This window comes from Toxotes jaculatrix, chromosome 8 (genome assembly GCF_017976425.1).
Source record: "Toxotes jaculatrix isolate fToxJac2 chromosome 8, fToxJac2.pri, whole genome shotgun sequence".
Lineage (NCBI taxonomy): Eukaryota > Metazoa > Chordata > Actinopteri > Toxotidae > Toxotes > Toxotes jaculatrix.
The window spans coordinates 4,673,362-4,695,221 of record NC_054401.1 but is presented as its reverse complement, the minus strand read 5'-3'; the positions used below and the strand labels follow the sequence as shown (position 1 = coordinate 4,695,221).

Genomic DNA, 21,860 nt, shown 5'->3' with positions numbered 1-21,860 from the left:
GTCCACTAATAAGTCTTATTTACTTGAAACAAAATCTGACATTGGAAATAGCCTGACAGAAAACATTAAGAACATTAATGAGTTTGAAACCAGAGAATAGAGAATGTTTAACATTTTTGCCTGAAAACTGATTCAAAAGATCTGTAAAAACAGTTGCAATAACTGATCTAATCTTTCAGGTCTAATACAGACGCTCATTTTTATCAAAATCCCCAAATAAGTTGATCAGTGCTGGAAACCTACAGAAATAACATTGTTCACTTGTTTTAAGGCTCAATAATGGTCAAAAATAACTTGGTAAAATGGACTTTTCAGTGTGAATCATCAATTTATTAAGAATTATAGTTGCCTTTTTTATAGTATGCTAGATACCCCCCCCCCCCCCCCCCCCCACCCAAAAAAAAAAGAAAAAAAAACACTCTTCTTCATTTCTATTTCTGCAACTAAAATAAGCAATAAATATCATAAAATTCTATAAATAGAGGACAATTATTATTTCAGTGGTAAATGTAAACAACAGTCTCCATAGGACAACAAGATAATGCAGTATATAAAGGAGTGTTACTGGTTTTTTGTTTTTTTTTTTAAACTGCTGCAACACCACAAGACCCCCACATTAATATGACCCCACACAATGATTAAATAGACTTTTTTTTCCTCACAATTTCTCTTAATTCCACCGATAATTGTTAGAAATTGCTGGAAATCTGACTGGAAATATGTAAATTTTTACAAAGTCGAATTGAAGCCAATGATTTTTTGTGTAATTATACATGATAGATGTTCAGAATGGATCTTATGATACGTGATGGAAGAACAAGAGAAAATGGTGCCATTTGTTCAGAACATAAAAATTGCTGAAGACCTTCAGGGGGCATGAGGCCACTATAGCGCTGCCATGGCAACACAGAGTTATAAAAATGGTACCTGTCTTTTAATCACCGCTGCACTAACTTTTCTCTTTTTTTTTTTTTTTTTTTTTTTTGCCCTGTTGAGGGCAGATTGTGGGGCTCATAATTAGGCAGGCAATCAGAAAAAGAACCACATTTGCCAGCAAATCAATTCCAGTCAGCGCAGAGTGGAATCAATAGGTGGATGTATAAGAGCTGGCAATCCAATCTGCATTATATTATGTTGAGTTGAATGAGGGTTGTCTACGCTGCTTTATACACAGAACAATCCCATGCTAACCAAGTAGTCCAGTTACAAAGAATATTTTCAATAAATCCTTAATGAAGTAAAGGATAGTCTGGCCTAGAACCAGCTAAAAAAAAGGATTATCAAAATATAATCCCTGCAAACTGTGACTTTTAATGTTTCCAGTTTGAGATTTAAACTTGCACTTGTAGTGATCTACTGTAAACACTGTAAACGAAGTGTAGGTCTACAATAAGGCACTTGTGTGTTGTGTTATTACAGCGTGCTTCCTTCAACCCAGAGCCTTTCTGAATGCTCATCAGGGACCGTTAAAAATAAATTAAAACAGACATTTGTAGACATGTTTTCAGCCCCTCACATACAAGCCTAATGTAGCATCAGAAAAAAGGCTTCAATAAATGTGACTGGGTCCTCAGCTTCTGAGTTAACACATGAACAAATACTTGTTAGGAAAATGCTTTAGCACTTAACATAATGTATCAAGAGCTTTATGTCTGAAGGATAAAACTGCTGGTGTTAAACAAGCACTTCTGTCATCTGTTAATAATCATCTCAAACAGCCCAAACCTTTCCTTTGGAAAGTGAATCAGCCGTTTTGTGGCTGAAGGTGGAAAACAAATCCTTACTGCTCCTTGCACTCGCATGTTGGTGTGTGCGGCTGGTTGGAGCTGCGGCGGGGTTTCCACAGCAGCGGGGCACTGAAAATACCGATAATGCCCAGGTTGAGGACGAGGCTGACGACCAGCACCCCGATGGTCCCCAGGAAGGAAGGCATCGCCCCGTGGGCCACGAGCCACGCCCTCCGCGACGTCATGTCTGCTATCACGCCCTCCATCTGGAAGTGGGTCCCTACCACAGCGCTGACGTGGAAGAGCTGGTGGCTGTGGCCTGTGTGACGATGAGAAGATGAGACAAGATTCAAAGTGTGAAACAGACAGGTGCGGAGCTAAAAATGAAATATGCACACAGCTTAATTTTTTACCTCATACACAATTTACCAAATGTAAATTCTGTTTTCAGTTAGAGCAGAAAAGGTAAGTCAGTCGATAGAAAATAAATCTGCAACTATTTTTATTTGGTTTCGATTACCTGTTTAAAGTCAGTTATAGAGCAAAAATACCAACTGTTTTCTGGTTCCAGCTTCTTAAACATAAGAATTTGCTTTCTCAAACGTAAGAATATAAGTTAGTTCCAGCCCTAATCTCAGCTATCAAGGTCTGGTAAAATTAATTTAAAAAATATTTAGTCTGGGGATAGAAGCAAGTTTCAAAACTAAGTGAGACACAGAGCATTTTTTTGTTTTCACCTTAAATCAAATTAATAACAATTAAGTTTTTGGCTTGGTGTTAAACTGTACTTTGTATTGGCTACTTTTATTGAGCTGTTTTTAACATCATCATCAAACAGTCTACTCTCAATGCACAATGCAGCTTCAATGCGCTTCCTCTGCATTTGGAAGCGTGTGAAACTCGGACATTTGTAGACAATGAAACCTGCGTGAAACCTCACCAAAATGAACAAAACAGTACAATAACCACAGAAACGAGCAGAAAAGTTTATACAAGTTTACACGCTAGCAAATCAAAAGCCTGTTTGATACTGGGCTGCGGTTTTGTGTCAATTGTCCAGTGGTCAGAAGGGAAAACATTCAAGAACAGGCAAAGACAAAAGACGGGAAAAATTAAGGTTATGGCCCCATGTGGGGGGTAAAAGCTCTCTAATGATACAGCTCTGTTAAAGTCATTGCATGATTTGAACACTGCCAGTTGTTTTCCTTTACATACATGTTCTTTTTCATACTTTTGATTCATAAAGTTACACTTGATCACATCTTGAAGGTGCCTAAAGAAAATGTGCTCATCTACAACTTCACTGCAGCTGTTTTGGATAAAATCTTACCCACATCTATTTCCATTCGTACTTTCTCACACAGTAAGGATAGAGGGTGATGCATTCACAGACAGTTTGCCTAAATTTCTTCTTGCTAAAATCAAGATTTGAAGCATTCGTCAGTGCACGCAACATCCACGAATGACATACCAAAGTAGTCAAATCGCCCTGGGGCCAACCTCTCCGGGAGGTGGGCGGTAAACAGGAAACAGGTGAGGAAGGCAAAGAGGAGGTGGTAACAGTGACTGGACACGGCGTCGCTTGGGCTGCAGCTTCCCCCACAGCACAGAAGGATCTATGCAGAGACAAACAGATTTTAAAATGGAATATATTCAGAAAACAATAGTGATCGATTACACTGTTACATAATTTCTGACCTAGTTAAGGATAAAAACTCCAAGACATGACTTGTGTATTGCACAAACAATTACAGTGATTAGGGGAATTAACCGATGGCAGCAATACATTTGTATTAGATTAGGGAAGGAAATCAGTTTTGGCGTTAGTGAGCCAAAGTCCTGCCAGAAGCACTAATCAGCTCTGCGCCTTTATGTAATAATAATACAAACACACAAACCAGTTAATTATGTGGCTTTTACAAAATACAGCGGCTCATGGGGTTTCAAATTCAGGCAGAGAAGAATGCAAGTGTGCACGACCAGTCCTAACACTCACCCTGTAAAACAGAGGGACAGTGTCAAATATAAAAGGGACAACAAACGCTCCTGTCCTTAGAGCTTTACTTCTCTGTGGGAATTGCAACTCCAGGAACCTGTGGAGACAGACAAAGGAAAGTAATCAATCATGTTTTGTACATTTTCACCTATACACGGCAAAAACATATGCAGAAACAAAAATATATTCTCCCCTCAATAAATGTGTAAATCCACTGGGTTTCAGTAACAGCACGGAGTTTTCAAATGTAAGGCTATTATTAGTAATCTTTAACTTCCCTGTCTTCTTACTCAAGTTAATATTAACTCATGACTTATATTAGCCTATTGGAAATGTTTTGGTTTTGGTGTAAATGTTGGCCAATGAGTAACAAGTAAGTCCAGCACAGAGTATCAGTCTCAAAAATCCAGTATTGGTCACACTTTATTTTTTACACTGTGCAAGTTAGTTTTTTTGTTTCAGCCTGCATATGATATCAAATAATTACTGTCACATTACAAGCTCAAGACCCTTTGACCCTAGTGTTGGCAGAGAGAGTTGATACTGACTCCATCTAAAGCTAGTAACATGCTCCAGGACTTCTCCTGTCATTGAGTGGCTGGAGTGGGTCACCATGTCTTTAAGAGCTGCTGAGACTAAAGGAATTTAATTCGTCTGAGTTTCAGTGGAAGGTTTAAGTGTCACATAACGGTGTAAATGCTGGTTCAGAGACTTTTCCATCCTGGCAAGAACCAAAGTCTGAGGGAAGCACTGAAACCTTGTATTTTCCTGGCATAGAGAAGTCACATTATATAACCTGCACTCAAAACAAAACTATTTGTCCTGACATCTACTTTCAACCAACCACAAGCCTCATGTTAAAGGGAGATTTAACTTCATGTTGTAGAGGATATAAATTACTTCTGAATCTCTGCCGGAGTGACTGTTGGGTTTGTCATTGTTGGTTATTAAGTGTACATTTACAGGCAAAAATGGCAATTTTATCCATTTAAATTAAATCTACAACACAATAACATGCAAAAAGCAAAAGTGTCTCAATATTTTCTGAAGCCACTGCATATTTTACCTTAACTCCTAAAAGTCAGAAACTTAAACACTGAATTTTCTATACACGCCTGGGGGAGGCAACTTCTTACCTGGAATAACAGGACAGGCTGGTGCAGAACAATGTGTTTCCAATGGCGATGGGAACAAAATGCTGATGGAGGAAACTGTTCACCCAGCAGTCTGGCATGACATAATATCCATAGCTTATGGCACAACCTGAAAACAAACACAGGACATTATAATAATGTTAAGTGATCTGACCTGAGAGGTTAATGTAATACCATCTATCTTGACTCGAGGAAAAGTTTTTGAATAAGCTTTTAGTTTACAAACAGTACAGTATACAAAAATTAAAAAAAAATATATTTACAATTACCCATTTGAGTATTTAAGGCCACAACTTGTAGATTTCTATTGAGGTGTTAGTGAAGAATGGACATGAAAAAAGTGTCTTTTCTGATACAACCACTGGGAGTCACCAAAGTAGGAAAATAAATGTGGCTTTTAAATTTCTAAGTCTTTAAAATAAGTAGCCACAGTTTTAGAGTTTGTTTTTAATTACAAGCACAGTTCTGCCCAAACTGAAAGCTTTTCAGTGTACTGGAAAAATCTGAAGACTTTCAATCAGAAGAAGCACAGTGTCGATTTTATCTTCTTCCCTACAGAGCGTCTGCTGGACTGAATGCTTCAAAAGAATCCTCTCATCAAAGCTCGGTCTCTAACTGTAAAGTTTGTGATTTTTTTTTTTGTCCTGCAGTGAGGAAACCCTCCTGCAGCTCTTACCCCAGAGACAGACTTTTGAAAATTTTACACTGAGACAGATTAAGAACCAGGCTGCCAAGGGTCACATCATTTTGAAGAGGCCTTCGTTTAATGCTGTTAATGGTTGACTGCTGGCCTGCAGGTGGGCTCTTATATATGGTGTAGGGATCATAAACACTCCCATAATGACAAACACACTATAATCTGAAATATACACACACTGTTGCAACTGTAGACATATACACTGATACATACAGCAATTAACGTGGTTGGGTTACCATAAAACACACAGTTCTGCCTGGTTCTAAAAGGTCAAGAGCTAATAAAATAAATCTGCCTTACATGCAGGGCTGAACGATTCTAGGAAAAGTTCTAATTGCAATTTTTCTGGCAAATATTGCGATTTCGATTCGATACACAATTTTGCTGTAATTGTCTGTTTTCTGCTTCGGGCCTGAGCATCATTTTCAGACTTTTCACCGGACTTTTTCGTCATGCAAATGCTTGTGGTGATTTTTCCAGGTGCTGGTATAAATTGACTGTGGATTAAATCCCGTAACTCCGCTTCTGCTCCAGCTGAAGCCATTTCACAAATGAAGGAGCAGGTGGAGCAGGTTATACTGATTGCGTTAGCCTGACCTGTGCACGATCAGCATGCCGCTTCTGATTGGTGAGCCCTACTTACATGTACTTGGCTGAAAAGATGTGTGAGAAATGGCTGGACCGCAGATAATCCGTGAAACAAATCATTTCTCAGGAGGGAGGCAGAAAGGAGAGCTACTATCACATGTGGCTTAAGATGATATGGAAATCAGACATGTCCTGATCACATCCGGCAGACGCTCACAGCAATGATAAATAAAAGGCAAACAGAAGCAACAATGCTTCGAATGTTCTGCTATCATTGCTGTCATTTGCCAGGCAAACAACATATCACAGGAAGGAAAAATACCATGTAATCTCATGGCTTCCCTAAAAAAAAAAGTCAAGTCAGCGTTCTTGGAAAAAGACGATTACTGCAAAGAGCCAAATAATAAGCCCAGCTTTCATCTAACTTCAGCCTGTTGGTTCTCAGATACTAATCACATTAATGCTATTAAGTTATTTTCTGGTCAGTTCACCTGTCAGTACTGTTCTGTGTAAAATAAGCTGCTCGACTTTGCTATGGTTTTAAACAGTTCAAGGTTTCTGCCTAAGGAAGAGCACCACCCTTATTCTGCATGTGATAGTAAAGGTGCTTTCCTTTCTGATCAAACGTTTCATTCTTTGGACGGCTGACAATACAAAAGCACTGTGACTTAAACATCCTGAAATCCAGATGAATTTGGAGCTTTTCACTTGTCGGTTTACACAAAGGGGGAAAAAGTAAAATTCATGTGGCATTTTATTTACCTGGGGATGGCTGACAGCACTCTTTGCATCATACACTTAGTGGTTGGTACAATGGTATCATTTACATTATTTGGCTGACTGAGAGAACAACTTGCGCTTAGGTGTGGAACAAAATGAACAGAAAAACTAAACATTCCTGAGGCATCGGAGCATTTGCATTCACCCTGTTCAGCCCTTCGTTTGCAGGAAAAAGTTCATCTGACTCAGTTTCAGTGATTCATCCACATACAGTGGGCTTAGTAAAATCCCATTTTCAAAATACAGGTGATCTTGATGCTTATTTTGTACTGTAGCATTAGATGACTGACCAATGAATGACACGACTGCTCTGCATGTAGCTTTACCTTCACTTGATAAAACTCTTTTGTAGTGCTCTGGCTTGCTCATCTTGGCTTAACTCACTAACTTGGCACCCGTTGTTTACGGAGCCCAGACAATCAAGATGACAATCACGAATTCAAGATGCTCCAGTTCCCCGCCCAAAATAAGTCTCAAGTCTTACCCAGACTGTAGAGGCTGAGCGCTCCGTAGTCAAAGAAATAGCAGATGTGGCGGGACTCTGGAGACATGGTGCTGAAGGTGTGTGCACAGCTGGAGGTGAACGGGTAAATGCAAATGAGCAGCATGTACACCAGCAGGGGCCAGGTGTAACTGTCGGTCAGGAAGTTCAGAGTGGAGCAGAGGACGCAGAAACGCCACAGGAAATACCTGGGACACAAAAACAGCTTTGTCTTATTCCTTCATAATAAGCAACTCAGCTCAAAACTGCTTCCCTTTGTCTAAAACTGTCCCACGCTCTTCACGGCTGTTGTGCTTGGACTTTTCTAACATCCTGGACTTGTCTCGTGTGTATTTTGATTAAGGCTTATCTATGTTTTGGAGGATCCTGCATCAACTTTCCCCACCTATCTAAAAATCTTTAAAGTATGTTTAATCCACCAGTTGATTATTTCTCCAGCACTATAAGGAATTCAAGGACTAACATATCAGATACCAAACAAAGATCCACATACTTCTACTGATCCTTAGAAACTTCCTGTTTTTACAGCTGGAAAAAAATAACGCGTGTCCATTTTACAGATTTCAAGATTTTCTCTGGTCTCAGTCATCAGCTTTCCATTTCTTCTGATAAGCAAAAGGACTATGAACAGTGGTTGAATGTATCCTATGTTATGTATTTAACAGTAGATTTTTTTATGCTATTTTAATTCAAATTATTGGATGACTATATTGGAACTAAGTTGCACACAGAGATAAATGTTGATCTTGGGGAATGGTAACACGCTGTGAAGTGCATTGAAAAAAAAAATATATTCACAAACTATTTCATACTAAGACACAATAAATGAATGTGATCAGTGTGTTTGGCTTTGATTTAGAGAACATGTGTTTTGCACACACCATGTTGGTAGGAAGTGGGTCCAGATGTTGATGGTCTCGTTATTCATCTGGAAGCTGCTGAGGACGCAGTCCAGCGCGGAGCTCCGAGGGTGACGGTATCCAGAGATGATGCTATCCTCTCTGAACACCTGAGGACCAACCAGACAGCCCAGGTGAACAATGACACTGTACAGAACTCTGCTGATGCCAGCGGGGAGCAATTCAGTCATCACCTGCTCCCAGGTGAGATCAGGAGCTCGGGGAGAGTGTGCAGAACCATATGTTTTTAATGACCTCTCGCCATTGTCAATATCAGAAACAAATTTTGTATGAGTACAGTGTGTGCTTCAAAAAAACTATAGTCCTGCAAACACCAGATTTGTGAGGCCAATATCAATATCAGATAAATCAGGTAATATGCCAGCTTATCTTAATTTTATAACGTAAACAAACATTTTTGATAACAACCCCTTTTATTTAGCTCTTAAAGAACTGTGATCTAGATATGTACTGATACACATGCACTGATGATGCTATAGATCTGCAATAATCTATTATGAGCCCAGTCAATTTCCTGGTCAGGCTCTATCCCAAACGGCTTTTGGTCGTTGACCTCTTAAAACAAAGCAGTCACAGACAGCGTATGTCTATGGGTTGTTCAACCATTTATTGTTTTATCTGAATAATAAATTAGAAAACACAATAAAAGGCAGAAAAACTATCCAACATTTCACAAGCAAAAATCTAAGTTTATCTTAAAAAAATTGTACAGCAGAACTTTATTCTTCTTTTTCTGTCTTGACTCTTGAGATTAAGATCCACTGCTTCAGTTCTCTTCAGTCTATCTTACTAACTGTCACACACTGGCATGTATTTGGAGGAAGAATGGAAAACAGGTTTGCACAGACCACAATTTCTCAGGCTCTAACTAAATGTGCAAAGAAGGAAGTTGTGAAGATAAACAAAGATGACAGCAGTGTAAATATTTTCCCAAGCAGGAGAAATCTGTCATCAGCATGTCAGTTCGAACACACTGTACAAGAGTATTTGAGAATCTTATGTTGTGCCATGCAACTTTCAAGTCCAATGGGATCAAATGATTAAGGGCATTAAGCTGAGATCTTCTTACATTTCCACAAGTATGTCCTGTAAAGTATCTAAAATAAACACGTGTTCTTTATCATTCACTGGTGCATCAAACGTGTTATTCTACCTATACTGACTTTATATAAGCTACCAATGGAAAAACAAGGACACACATTTTTAGTACTTGACACTGAAAGTGTCCGCTGGAAATGTGATGTAAAACTGCTTCAACAATAACAACTTAACACCTAAGATAATGTCACCTAGGCAGAGCGCACACGCCTGCCAGCACAGATGCTTGATCTGCAGGGCTCTGCCAACTGTCGACAGCCTGTCTGCCCCAGTCAGCTACCACATATCTTTCCTACTGAGGTGAGAGTGTTAAAAACAACCCCGTGGCCTGTTGGTTATACACATATTTACTTTTGGGCACAATGTGATCGATCTAAAGGTCCTTTTAAATTTATCTGCAGGAGCAACTGTCTGGTTGAGACTACTTACTACAGCTTATTTATATGCCAAAAAAAATATATATATATATATCTTCCTTTGTCAATATTTTATTGTTTGATCTTGTAAATCTAGAGCTATGAAAACCACTCCTGTCCATGAAATATGTGTCACAGACAAGTTACTCTACTGTACAAATAATTCTAAATTGCCTCTGTCTCTAGCTTTCACTGCATTCACCCTCACCTTTTAGTTAATTAATGGAGCCCATGCAAAGTTACAACAGGTTATTTCCGAGAGTCATCGCAGGACGTTTGGTATTTACAGCAGGATAAAAAAAAAAAAAACTGTAAGAAAGGCATCCAGATACAAAGTAAACCTTGTAGAGAACCTTATTCCTTCCTTACCTTAGGGACCTGGTGGATGTCAAAAAGCTGGGGAAGCTTGATGCTGAGCATGTCTGTGGGCAGTCTGATGGCACCCCTCCCTCTCTGACAAACCTCCCTGAGCCTGGCACGCCCCCCACGACAGAGGACTAACCACACAGGGTAGTCAAACACTGGGATCCGGGCCCCTTGTCCTGGACTGTCGGGGTCCCATCGCAAGCAGCGTCCCCAGCCCTGGCTCCATCCACCTCCGACGCCACTACTGGCCCCGATCCCCCGCCACACTGGGAACACTGCAACGACACACACACAAAAAAAAAACACTCACAATCAGACAACAGCAGAGCAGCAAAATTGTGATATCACCACCAATTCAAGGTGATTGTGATCAGTTTTCAGGTCCCTGCCTGAGATAGCTACTGCAGTCCTATGTCACCTGCAGGTCTCTGAGGTTTCCTGTCCAAGGTTTGTGGGTTAGGTTAAAACTTGCTATAGAAACTTATAGATTTAAAAACTCTCTCCCTTTAGACGGTGGACACTGTGGACTTGAGATGGCTATTTCCATGATCAATTCGTATGCCAGATAATTTCTCAATCAATCACTTGTTGTGTAAAATGTCATATTTTACAAAATGTTTGTTTATAAAATAGTAGGAAATCCACATCAACACTTCTTTTCTAGTCACATATCAACACTTCAAAAGTCAAACAGTCCCAAACCTAAAAACATTCAGTACTCTCAAACAAGACAGAAAACCAACAGATATTTGCATTTGCAAAATAACTAACATGAATATAATAACAATTAATCAAATTTCAATGTCATTACACAAAATCATTGACAGTCATGAATGGTTGTGCTAAACACAAGATGTGTGATTAAATGGCTGCACAGGTTTTTGTCCACAGGAGAAACCCCTCTTTTCAGTGCACTCGGATCCTTTCTGTCCTCATTACAGCGAACTAAACACCATCTGGCTTGTTTTGGTCTTCAGTCTGACATACTGTCATCAACAAAGGCCACTGACACAGTTGCAACATATTGGATTTCTGGATATTGTGTTCCAGGTTCATCTTTGGGATTATGATCACAGGGCACATGTTACATGACCATTAAAAACTTTATATGACAGAGTCGTCGAGTGCGATGTCTTTGCCGACTGGAGCTGACACTGAGAACAACCTCCCATTGTGGCTGCTCCTGAGATGTACCCAGACATCGATTTGAAGAATGCCTGGTATTGTCACACTGCAGTTGCCAGACACAGGGAGCAGGCATGATAATAACAACATGTTTGTGAGAGCCAATATTGCACAAAGCATTCCTTCTCATCAGCAGAAGGGGAACGTCATCAAATAACCGTTTCTTTCACCACAACATGTTTTTAACTTTACACAGCAAACTGTACCTTGACAATCTTATTCATCAAGTCTGGACATCTGCAGTTGAGCTAGTAGGAAGCTGCCAGTATATTTGGTGAAACTTAATTACTTTACTATGAAAAAATAATAAAAACATATGATTTTTTTAAAGAATATTGTTAATTTCTATGCAACTCCACCCTTTCTTCTCTATGAAAAATTCCTGATACGTACAAGAAAATGAAGCAGAGAAATGGCAACGAGACAGTATGAAGGAGATGATTGCTTATGTAATATGACAGAATCTGAGTATAGATCTCTTCATATTCCCTAATTCACTCCCTGTCATTTTATTGGACTGCAAAAATAATGCACTTGGAAGAATGCAGTGGAAATAAAGCTTGGAAGTGGGAGGAAAAAATAAAAAGAAATGCCACAGGTAGAAAAAGTGTGGCGTTTGTCCGCCAGAGAGCACCTACAAGTCTGTGTACCAGTAATAAGTAAGTTATTTAATATACTCACAGAACCCTACATGTCTGCCAGCATAAACTGTAAGCCACATGTTTGATTTGCTGTAATTATCTCTGTAACAGAAACTAGGCCAAGTAAAGGAATACTTGTTTTTCAACATACACAGCTGGACATCACTGGTAGTATTTTATCTCAGACTTCAGAAGACATGAACTCTAAAATTACCTTCTTCAAAAATTTTCAACTGGAAAGCCAAAGCTGTCATTAGACCATAACCCCAGCAGTTTTACTGGCCTGTCAGTGTCTCAACAGAGTTTAGGCATCTCTTCCCAGACGTGACAAGACAAAATATTTCCAAGCGTCTGTCCTGTCATTGCAGCTCCTACCCTGAGGGGCTTCTCTCTGGCAGTGCGGGGGACAACAAGAGGGCGACCACCACTTACTGCAACCCAGCTGCAGGCCCCGGCCTATTAACTGTGACAGAGTGAGCTTTGTGGAGACTAAAGCCTTGAGAGGAGAGGGGCCAAGGCATGACCGTTACACACTGAACTGGATGGAAATGAGGCGCCTCACACTCTCAAACACAAACATGCACACACACACTATCCCACCATGGAGAACATGCATGCACACTACAACAAACCCCGCTCTCATCACAGCTGGAAAACACAGCAGCACACAGACAACAACAACCCACAAGATCACAGCTTGTGTTGATGACAACAGCTACTAAAAGCCACTGGGTTTCGCTACAGTGGGGGAAAAAAAAAAAGCTAATTTGAATTCAGATCATTAGCATCATGCGGTACCAATGATTTGAATAGCCAGTTTTTTTTGCAAGCTGTGTGACTGATTTGAATATTGCCTCTATGCATGCAAAATCTCCCTCACTCTGTCTCTCTTGTGTGGACACACTCTCGAGGACACAGACTCATCTCAGCAATGACATCAGGAGACATTTATGTGCTGTAGCTCCACAGAGCCTAGGAAGTGTGTCAGTGTGTCCTGTCATGCTGTCCTACTACATGAGCAAAGAGAAACCGTGTGACAAAGTTGTACATGCTTAAAGCACAGCAGAGAGTCCGAGAGGATGAACATGGTGTTCTCAACTTCAAACACAAGATACATGACAAAAACAAGCTTTCACTCAGAGCCAGAAGCTCAGATCCAGAGCCAAAGCATCGGCACAACATGCTGATCCTTCAATAAACAAGAAGACACTGAAGAATCTTGATAAGTGAGTGCTGGCTCAGAAACAGAGAACACAATTAGTGGGGAAAAAAACAAAACAAAAACGCTCTAGTCTGACAACTTCATTTTCATTAAGACTCAACTCTCCAAGATCACAAGACAAAAACACATAGTATATGAAATAATAAACATCCTGGACCAAAATAAGTTACCAAGGATGCCACAGGCCAAAAACACACTCTTCTTCACCCCACCCTTCTTTCTGAGATCATCCTGCTCACTTGATGGAATAAGTGAGTCACTGCTTCTCCTGAGACCAGGAGGAAATTTTCACATGGTACAAAACACATGGATTTGTGCTGAGTTAGACCTGACACACACTGAGGCTGCCTGATACAGAAATATAAGACGGGGTTAAAAATCTAATGTTGAAAATTTGTTTTCCCTTTTATAGAGCCTCTCTAAAACTTGGCTCGGACACTGGCTTTTGGTGCAAGTGGTTTATTAAATCTTTCATGCATCCTCCCTCAAAAGATAACATCCACCATTAGAAGATGCCTGTGGTTTCCTGGAGACTTTGAGAAGAACTATGCTGCTCCTCCTGTCCAAGTTGAGAAAAACTCAGTGAGGTGAAAGAAGAGGTGTTTTGAGGTTCTGTCGTTTAGCTTGCTGTAAAGCCTTCGAAAAAATACAGGGAGGAACACACATCTAATGGCATTCAAGCTATATCTTCCTCACTGCGCATGAGATAAACAGCAACCACTAAATCACCTGTACCTCACTGTCACATCCAGACTGCTGTTGTTACCTGCAGGTCCTGTCTCAATTCTGGATTCACACAAACAACACTTCCTTCCTTCTTTCGTCCTTCTCCTGATTTTCTGAAATTCTTTACCCTCGCTTGTGATGTCGTCATGTGACCTTTCTCAATGGACGTCTTTATTGGCCAGAGGCAGACAATAAGAAGGCTATGCACAGAGCATGTTGCCCACAAAGATGGACACATGCGGCCTATGCTGCATGTACGTCAGCCTCGCCTCGTCCTTGGGTTTAAGCTGTAGAGCATTCCACTGCCCTGCTGAAACATGTTCAGCTCGGAGGACGACGACCCCAGAGACAGAAATACCCGACTGGTTCCCAATCTTCCCTTCAGTACTTTTGCATTAACATTTTTTTTTAAATTCAAGAGTAATACATGCAGCATGTTGTGATTGTTCATTATGGTTAATCATGCGCCAGCTTTAATCTATTTAATCTGCAAGTATATTTTCCAGATTCCCTTTAACAGCCACCACATGAACATGAACATGCCTAAACACGCTCCATTCACCTGTCTGAACGCCATACTGGTGAACAGGACTAAGAGCAATGCAATTAAAAGAGCCAGTTTTTCAGGTTAGGAAAATAAAAGTATTACTCAAAGCATAAGCTATCTGGCTACACTGCATTGTAGTATGGTTCACTGAAGCTGTTTTCAGTTGCAAAATAGTTTCGGCAATGATTTTCTACTCATCCCTGAACATCAGTGCTGAAAAGTGAGTCTATACGTTTTTCAACATTTTCAGATATTTCGTAGTTTCTAAAATACAAAAATGCTCCTCCAGCACAAAGGAAGTGTCTGACACTTTGTGGGGTAACCCTGCACACAGGAGCAAACAATTAAACTTTGTCATGAGACTTGTTTCAGAACTTCCCTCTTTTTTACTGTAAGTCTGAGGCCATGCTGGAATGTTTGTCTCAAGGTGCTCCGTCTTGGCCACCCCCTTCCTGCTAAGTGTCTACATTTCACATGACAAGAACTGCTCAACGTTACGTAACACAGCCCCTATACGTTCTTACAGGTCACAATGTGTAACTGCAAGAACAAAAAGGTGCCCATCACTTCACTTACAAGATCAAAACGTTAATCACTATCAAAATAGGCATTTTTAACCAAGAACAACACCTGGATATGTTCTGCATGTGACTGTTGTCACCCTCTGAGAAATAAAGGGAACACAATGTCAAACAGAAACCAGTTTTAACTCACTGCTAATCGAGTATGAAGTCATAAATCTAAACATGAAACAAAGCCTCAGCTGGCTGGTTGCGTTGTGCTGCGGAGATGTGAATTCTCAACCCCTCCCCTCACTCCCCAGCATGTTTTTTACACTCAACCCCCACTCCATTCCTCCACTAAAGCATCTGCACCTGAATATCAACATAGCTGATCCATGTTCATACTCAAGAATTTCCTGTTTCTCTCTCCCAATCCTTCTAAACTCAATATTACACTTTTACAATCACCTGCAGTTAAAGAAATCAAATATGACAGGTTTGGCCACAAATTGAGACAGGGCGGCAACTAACCATAACGAGCTCCCCAATTACACTAAAAATGTATAAAATGTAAAAATAAATAAATAAAATAAAATAAAAAATAGAGAAAAATGTCCAAGGTGACATGTTTAAGTGTGTCTGAGCAACACCCAGAAAAACGTTTAACGACATAAAAGAGAGAAAAATAGCAAATCCGCACAACAAAGAAGCTGCATCGTGGAATTTTAGCTTGAAAAATAACAATTAACAGTGGAACTGGGCTGCGGATGTTTTTGTTGTCAAATTGACCAATTGTTTGCTTAAACACTGCAGCCCTTAAGAGATTGTCTGCAATTTACAGTTACAACAATTTGCCAATTAATCAATTAGTCAATAGAGTAACTGTTTTGTTTGTTGAATAATCATTTTAGTCATTGTTTGAGGCCAAAATGCTAAACATTTGCTGGTTCCAGGTTCTCAAATATGAGGATTTGATGCATTTCCATGTTGTACATGATAGTAAACGGAGTATTTTTAGTTTTGGGGCTGTTGTTTGGACAACACGTTACATCAGATGGCTGGAAACCATATTTTTAAAAATATTTTCTGACACTTTCACATTCTCTCATGCCCTGTGTTTGCTGAAAGCTGGGAGAGAGGAGTTTTCAGACCATGTGCGAACTGCTTACATTATGGAAAAATCCAAACATCGCTAAGCTTGGGGGGGAAAAAAACTTCCCGGACATATCTCCAGAGCAACCATTTAGGAAAACACGGCAGTCACATGCAGCTAATTCTCATGGATTTTCTGTCTCAATCCTTCAGGACCCATGTGTGTGTGTGTTTCCTATTTCCTCTTCCATCCCCCCACCAATTTACCCACTAAGAAGTCCGGCAATAACAACAGATTAAAAACACAAGTTTACAGGCACAACTCAAGACACAACAGCTTCTCATCAACGGAGTCACCGCTGCTAAACTTCGCCTCAACGACGCGACGAAGAACAGCGGCGAAAAACATCATCTCCGCGTCTTTGTTGCGCGAAGACTTTTAGTTTGTCGACTTACCGCGAGCCAGGGACATGCGGAGGTTAAAGAGTTCCTCCCCGTCTGTCTCCGTAAAGACGCTAAAAGCTTTTTAATCTTTATTATTATTAATATCTGTGGAGTGACATCCAGGGCTCTGTGTGTGTGGGTGTCTTCCTTCCCTCGTCTCTCGGTTTTGTAATTGTGTGTCAGGTCTACTACTAGTCAGCCTCCTTTTCTCTTGTCCCGCGCGAGCCAGTAAGAAGCGCTGCTCGGCGCTCACGTGGATCGCTGGAGCAACAACAACACGAGCCATGTGTGGTCCAGCTCTCTGGGGCGCGCGCGCTACTGTTGACATGAGCGATGTGTGACAGCGGTTGTTCGACGAAACCGAAGATTTAAACACGACAGGTTTAGATTTTATTATCTATCGTTGGTTTCATATTGGAGGAAAAATACATATTCTGGAATTTTATGAATACCTGCATGATGCCTTCGTAAAGGCATTTCAACATCGATGGATTACAGAGTGGCCCTATGACATGCAAAACAACAGAGAGGCCCTGAATTACCAAAAAGAGACAAAAAATTCCATAAAATAACACTAAATTACTGAAAAGAGACAAAACAAAGATGATGAAGAGGATTTCCAAAAAATACAAACACAATCAAAGTGAGACCAAAGCTGACAACAAAGAAAAATGCAAAACAATCACAAAGATACGCAAATTGATCAAAAAGAGACAAAAACCCCACAAAACTACCAAAAAGAGACAAAATGAAGAAGACCAATGAAACTAAATGCCAAAAGACTAAAAACAAGACAAAAACAAAAAACAAAAAAAAATGAAGGACTCAAAATGACCAAAAAAGAAAATAACCAAAGAGCCCAGAGGCCCATTTTTCCATTGTCCATCCAGCTATAAGCCTGACCTCAACAGTTTGGGTCTAAGTGTCTGAAAAATAGAACAAAAGTGAGCAGAGGCTCAGAAGATTTTGTATCCATAAATTCATACTTTGGGGATTGATCCGACCCCACCCCACCCCCCTTCGCAGTTACATTTGGGAATGTAATTAGTTTTCAGGGGTATTTAGTCATAAACCAAAGTACTGGACTAACTGAAAATTTGATCTGATAGGGATACTAGATGAAAACTTTAGGGTTTACAAACGGTACTAAAACTAACTGAGAGGAGGACGTGCTTGTGTACAAAATTTCATGGACACAAATGTCCACCTGGTGGTGGCCCTAGAGGAAAAGAATATATCCTCTGAGAACCATGAATTCGTTGGTGCTAATACATCAGGCAGATATTGAGATATTTGAATCTGGACAAAAGTATTTGAACAACTAACCAACAAAATGACATTGCCATCCCTGGGCCTATAGGACTGGTGTGACTAAAACATCTGCACTGTAACGACTGATCTTCCTGTCTCATGATGGCGATGACGACATCAGCGAAACAGCAAGTGAAGTCAGTGACCCACAATGGTCAAATTTAGGAAGTTACTCCAAATCATTCAGGCCGAACTAAAGAAGCCTCTTGGATGACTAAATGTCCCCAAAGGTTACAGGAAGTCCAGTTGCCTTTGACTTACTTCTACTATCACATGACTTCGATGACCGAGAGCCTTCACATAAACCTGTGGGAACACTCCTTTGTCCAAACTCCAGCCAGAGAGGACATCCTGTTTTACTCTGCACAGCAGAAACATCCAGTTTTATGTCAACACAACTTTCTGTCCCATCATATTTCTGCAAAGGTCTTGTTAGAGTTCATCCGACCCTGGAACAGTGAGACACAAAAGATGTTTTATTTTAGTACCACACACTCAAAACAAGCCCTAACAGCAGCATCCCTTCACCAAGCCACTCAGACAGATACCTGCTTGCAGTTAGTAATCAATCAATAAGTAATTTATTTTAAGTGTCATGTACCAAAAAAAAAAAAACAAATTTCAGTCACAGCATGCTTCCCAGACAAATGACACACCCTGCTAATTTCCAGATAAAACCCATCTGCACAGCATATTACTCTGGATTCTTAAAATAGCAGGATGCATCCAAAAGGAAAAAAAAAAAAAACTTTACTGTCCCAGTGGGAAAATTCCATGGGTTTGAATGATACCACCTCCTTCTGTGTGACATCAGTTAAAGAAAAAAAAATCTTTCTCTTGTTCTGTTTCACAGTTGGACAAAAATTGTGAAAAAGGACATATTTCACAGGTTATGTCATCCCTGTACTGACTCCCCTGCTGGAGTTACAAAATTTTCACCAAGCCTTTCCACCAAGGTTTAAGTTCTTCTACTGCACATGTCCCACCTCCCCCCTTGAGATCATTGTGTTCTTACTGTTCCAAGATCAAGATTTAGATACCATCAGTGCAGAGAATTTGGAATAACTTGACTAAAACTAAAAGCACTCATGCAGAATGTCCCCTCTCGGACTGTTATACTATTTTACAGTATACTATCTGACTTGCATTATTAATACATTAACATGTAGCATTACTTTAATGCCTTGTCTGAATTGCTGTGAAGTAGAAGAACAGCAAAACGTGGAGAAAACTGAGAAAAACTGAGCATCAGTGGCAAGCACACAGCTTGTCATAACAAACATAACAAGATAAGGATCAATAAACATCAAAAAATAAAATAATGCCTAAAAAATTTTTTAAAAATCAATCAAAAAAGCAATCAAGCTAAAAATAAAAATTAAATTAAAAATAAAATAAAAATAACATTTTTAAGGGGACCCAATCATACTAAGCCTGACCCAGGATGTGCGCACACAAATTGCGCCAAAGTACATGAGAAGTTCAGTAGCCCATTATAAGAACATATTTATCATTCTGAAGTGAGAAAACATGAAGGTAATGTTCCCAAGTATTTCGTAAGTTGTTTTATTTTGGCAAAGACACATTCAGTTCCCATAAATGGGAGTGACTTACGAGTATAAGCTCAGGGGTCTCTTTACGAGAGGAAGGGGAGCGGGTTTACTGAAACATTAGACAGTTCTTAGAAAGCGAAAACAGTCAGTCACGGTCAGTCGGTGTAACTGCGCTGAACTAAGACAGGTTAGTGCAGGACACACAGAAACCTGGTCTGACCTTTCAGATTTATGTGTCCGATTGAAAATCCGAAACTTATTATTCCATCCTTACTCCCCAGCCTGGCTCGTCCCTGTTGCACCAAACGCCCCCCTCTCTTCCTCGCCCTCTGTACATTCCTGCAGTAAGCGAATAAAAACACCACTGGATCCTCCGATGTCGAAATCCCACCCTCAGGGCTGAGACTTTTTTTCTATTGGATGTGGCAAAGAAAGAAAAGCTTGTTTTTCCACGACTGGGAGACGAGGCACGGAGGACAAGGGCTCCAGCATCATTAACATGAGAGCAAACATGGATGGCATCAATTCTGCTCGACCTGCATCAACATTTCTAAGAGATTTTCCGCAAGAAAATGACTGATAAGGCGCACATGTGAAGTCAAACATGCCCCAAAAGAAAAAAACAGAGAAGTTACTTACGCATAAACTCCAAACAGGCGAGGCATTTCCCCACTGCGAGCACAGACCCCTGCATGGACATTTCTCAGACCGATCGCAGGCGCTTTTAACCAAGTTATAAATCTAAACTAATGGGTTTTTTGTATGTTTAAACCTCTCATCCTGTCCCAGCAACCCTATCCGTCCACTCCGAGGTCCCTGCAACCCCACAGCTTCATGGGCTCCCAGAAAGAGGATTGGCTCGGGTCAGTGAGGTTTCCCAACCCCCTTACCCAGCAAAAAATGGGCCAGCACCAGTGCCAGCCGCCTCCTGTTAGGGAGGCACTGACCCTGCTGCCAGGGGATTGGTTATTCTGTGTGCTAGGCTAGTGGTGGGCATGGGGCCCGGGGACAGACAGGAACACGAGATGGAGGGAAAAAAAAAAGAAGAAGAGAAAGAATGGCACATGGAGACCTAGTTTTAGAGAAGAGGCAGAGATAGGGTGTCTAAAAGGACCCAGGGAGTTCAGAGGGTTCAGGTTCACTGTAAGGATGTTAGATTCAGGATTAGTACGGACTGTCATAGAGTCCAACATGAGGTCTTCAGATAGCTTCAGAGTCTTCTTTTATCCAACCAACCGTCAATAAAGACGTTTTCTTAATCACAAAAATCACAGAAAAAGAAGCAAATGTACACATTTGAGAAACCAAAACCCAGGAACGTTTTGCTTTATAAATGACTGTATTAAGTACAGTGCTACTCCAGTAGTTTCCACCATTTGTGTGTTTCACTGCTGTATGTACAGGGACGTGAGGATTAATCTGAAAAATAAAAAAGTCAGTCCACAAAGTTAGGTGACTTGCAACAAACTCAAGCCGAGGTTGAGATAACTTGACTTTTGGTGCCTTGCATGTGCCAAGCTCCAAAAACAATGGAGAATACTTTTCCCAAAATGCAGCAGCATCTTTCGTCAGACTCTCCATGCCTGATAAACGCCCTCTTTATGTTAAATGTTTGTTCAGTTTCACATTCACTTCTGTTGAACTGAAAGACGGACAAATTCAAGCATGTGCTTCCTGTTTGTGATTGCTCTGAACAGTATTTATTACCTCCATCAGAAATGTGATGTCCTTTTACTGGGGGCTGTGTTCAGACCAGTTTGAGACCTACAAGAAAAAAAAAAAGGCTTCAGCAAAAATTACTGTCTTGCAAAAATGTTGACAAATGTCATCTGGCATGGCACTGCAGCGACCAATCAAATGCAAGCGCACATTCCTGGTAGATTACTTTGTAGTGTAAACTGTGTAGTGTATTTACATTTATCTCGCAGTTGTTTCAACAAAAGATAAAATAGTTGCTGCCGTGTTTTGTACTTCTGTGAGATGTTTGGACTGAGAAGCTCTCACATTCTCAGATCTGTTACTTTTAACTGGACTTTGTAAATCACATTTCATGTCTCACCTAAGCAGCACGCCCACACAAACGCAGCTACCTCCCCGCGGGACGCGACTGGAGGTCAAGCAGCACAGAGAAGCGATAAGAAGAAGGCCATCAGAATCTTATGAGTTTCTTTTTATTGTTCAATGCATGGCCACACACATATACTGATTTTTTCTTTTGCACTGTGCATGATGGGACAGTCACTATGGAAATGATGATGTAGATGGGATACATTTTAGGAGTTTACAGGGGTCCAAACACAACCCACATTCCTCAGGGAAAGTCAGCTGGCCCTCTCTCTTCCGAGACTCCTCGATGACTAGCTGCAACATGAAGCTAATCAGCTTCTCCCTC

The 21,860-nt window shown here is 40.5% G+C and overlaps 1 protein-coding gene across 5 annotated transcripts; it reads right to left on the bottom strand.

The window, feature by feature from the left end:
* Positions 1–519: 519 nt before the first annotated feature.
* Positions 520–20,299, bottom strand: paqr6 (progestin and adipoQ receptor family member VI). Of its 5 annotated transcripts, none has more exons than XM_041044469.1 (9): positions 20,108–20,227; positions 18,177–18,364; positions 10,248–10,519; positions 8,326–8,453; positions 7,427–7,632; positions 4,860–4,986; positions 3,724–3,820; positions 3,199–3,343; positions 520–2,046 (listed from the first exon to the last, which is right to left on the bottom strand). In XM_041044469.1, coding segments are annotated over exons 2-9 (1,242 nt in total). In that variant the 5' UTR covers positions 18,178–18,364; positions 20,108–20,227; the 3' UTR covers positions 520–1,780. The 5 variants fall into 5 exon arrangements, with proteins under 5 accessions (XP_040900403.1, XP_040900404.1, XP_040900401.1 ...); XM_041044470.1 differs by lacking the exon at positions 18,177–18,364 and adding an exon at positions 19,689–19,881 and having other exon boundaries at positions 20,108–20,209; XM_041044467.1 differs by lacking the exon at positions 20,108–20,227 and adding an exon at positions 19,689–19,786.
* Between the last annotated feature and the right edge of the window lie 1,561 nt (positions 20,300–21,860).

Coding starts and splice junctions, on each gene's coding strand:
- paqr6 (XM_041044465.1), bottom strand. CDS start 20,168: ATGTCCATGCAGGGGTCTGTGCTCGCAGTGGGGAAATGCCTCGCCTGT. Junction 8,454..10,247: donor ACATCCACCAGGTCCCTAAG/GTAAGGAAGGAA, acceptor GTTGGTCCTCAG/GTGTTCAGAGAGGATAGCAT. Junction 3,821..4,859: donor AGCCTGTCCTGTTATTCCAG/GTAAGAAGTTGC, acceptor CTGTCTCCACAG/GTTCCTGGAGTTGCAATTCC.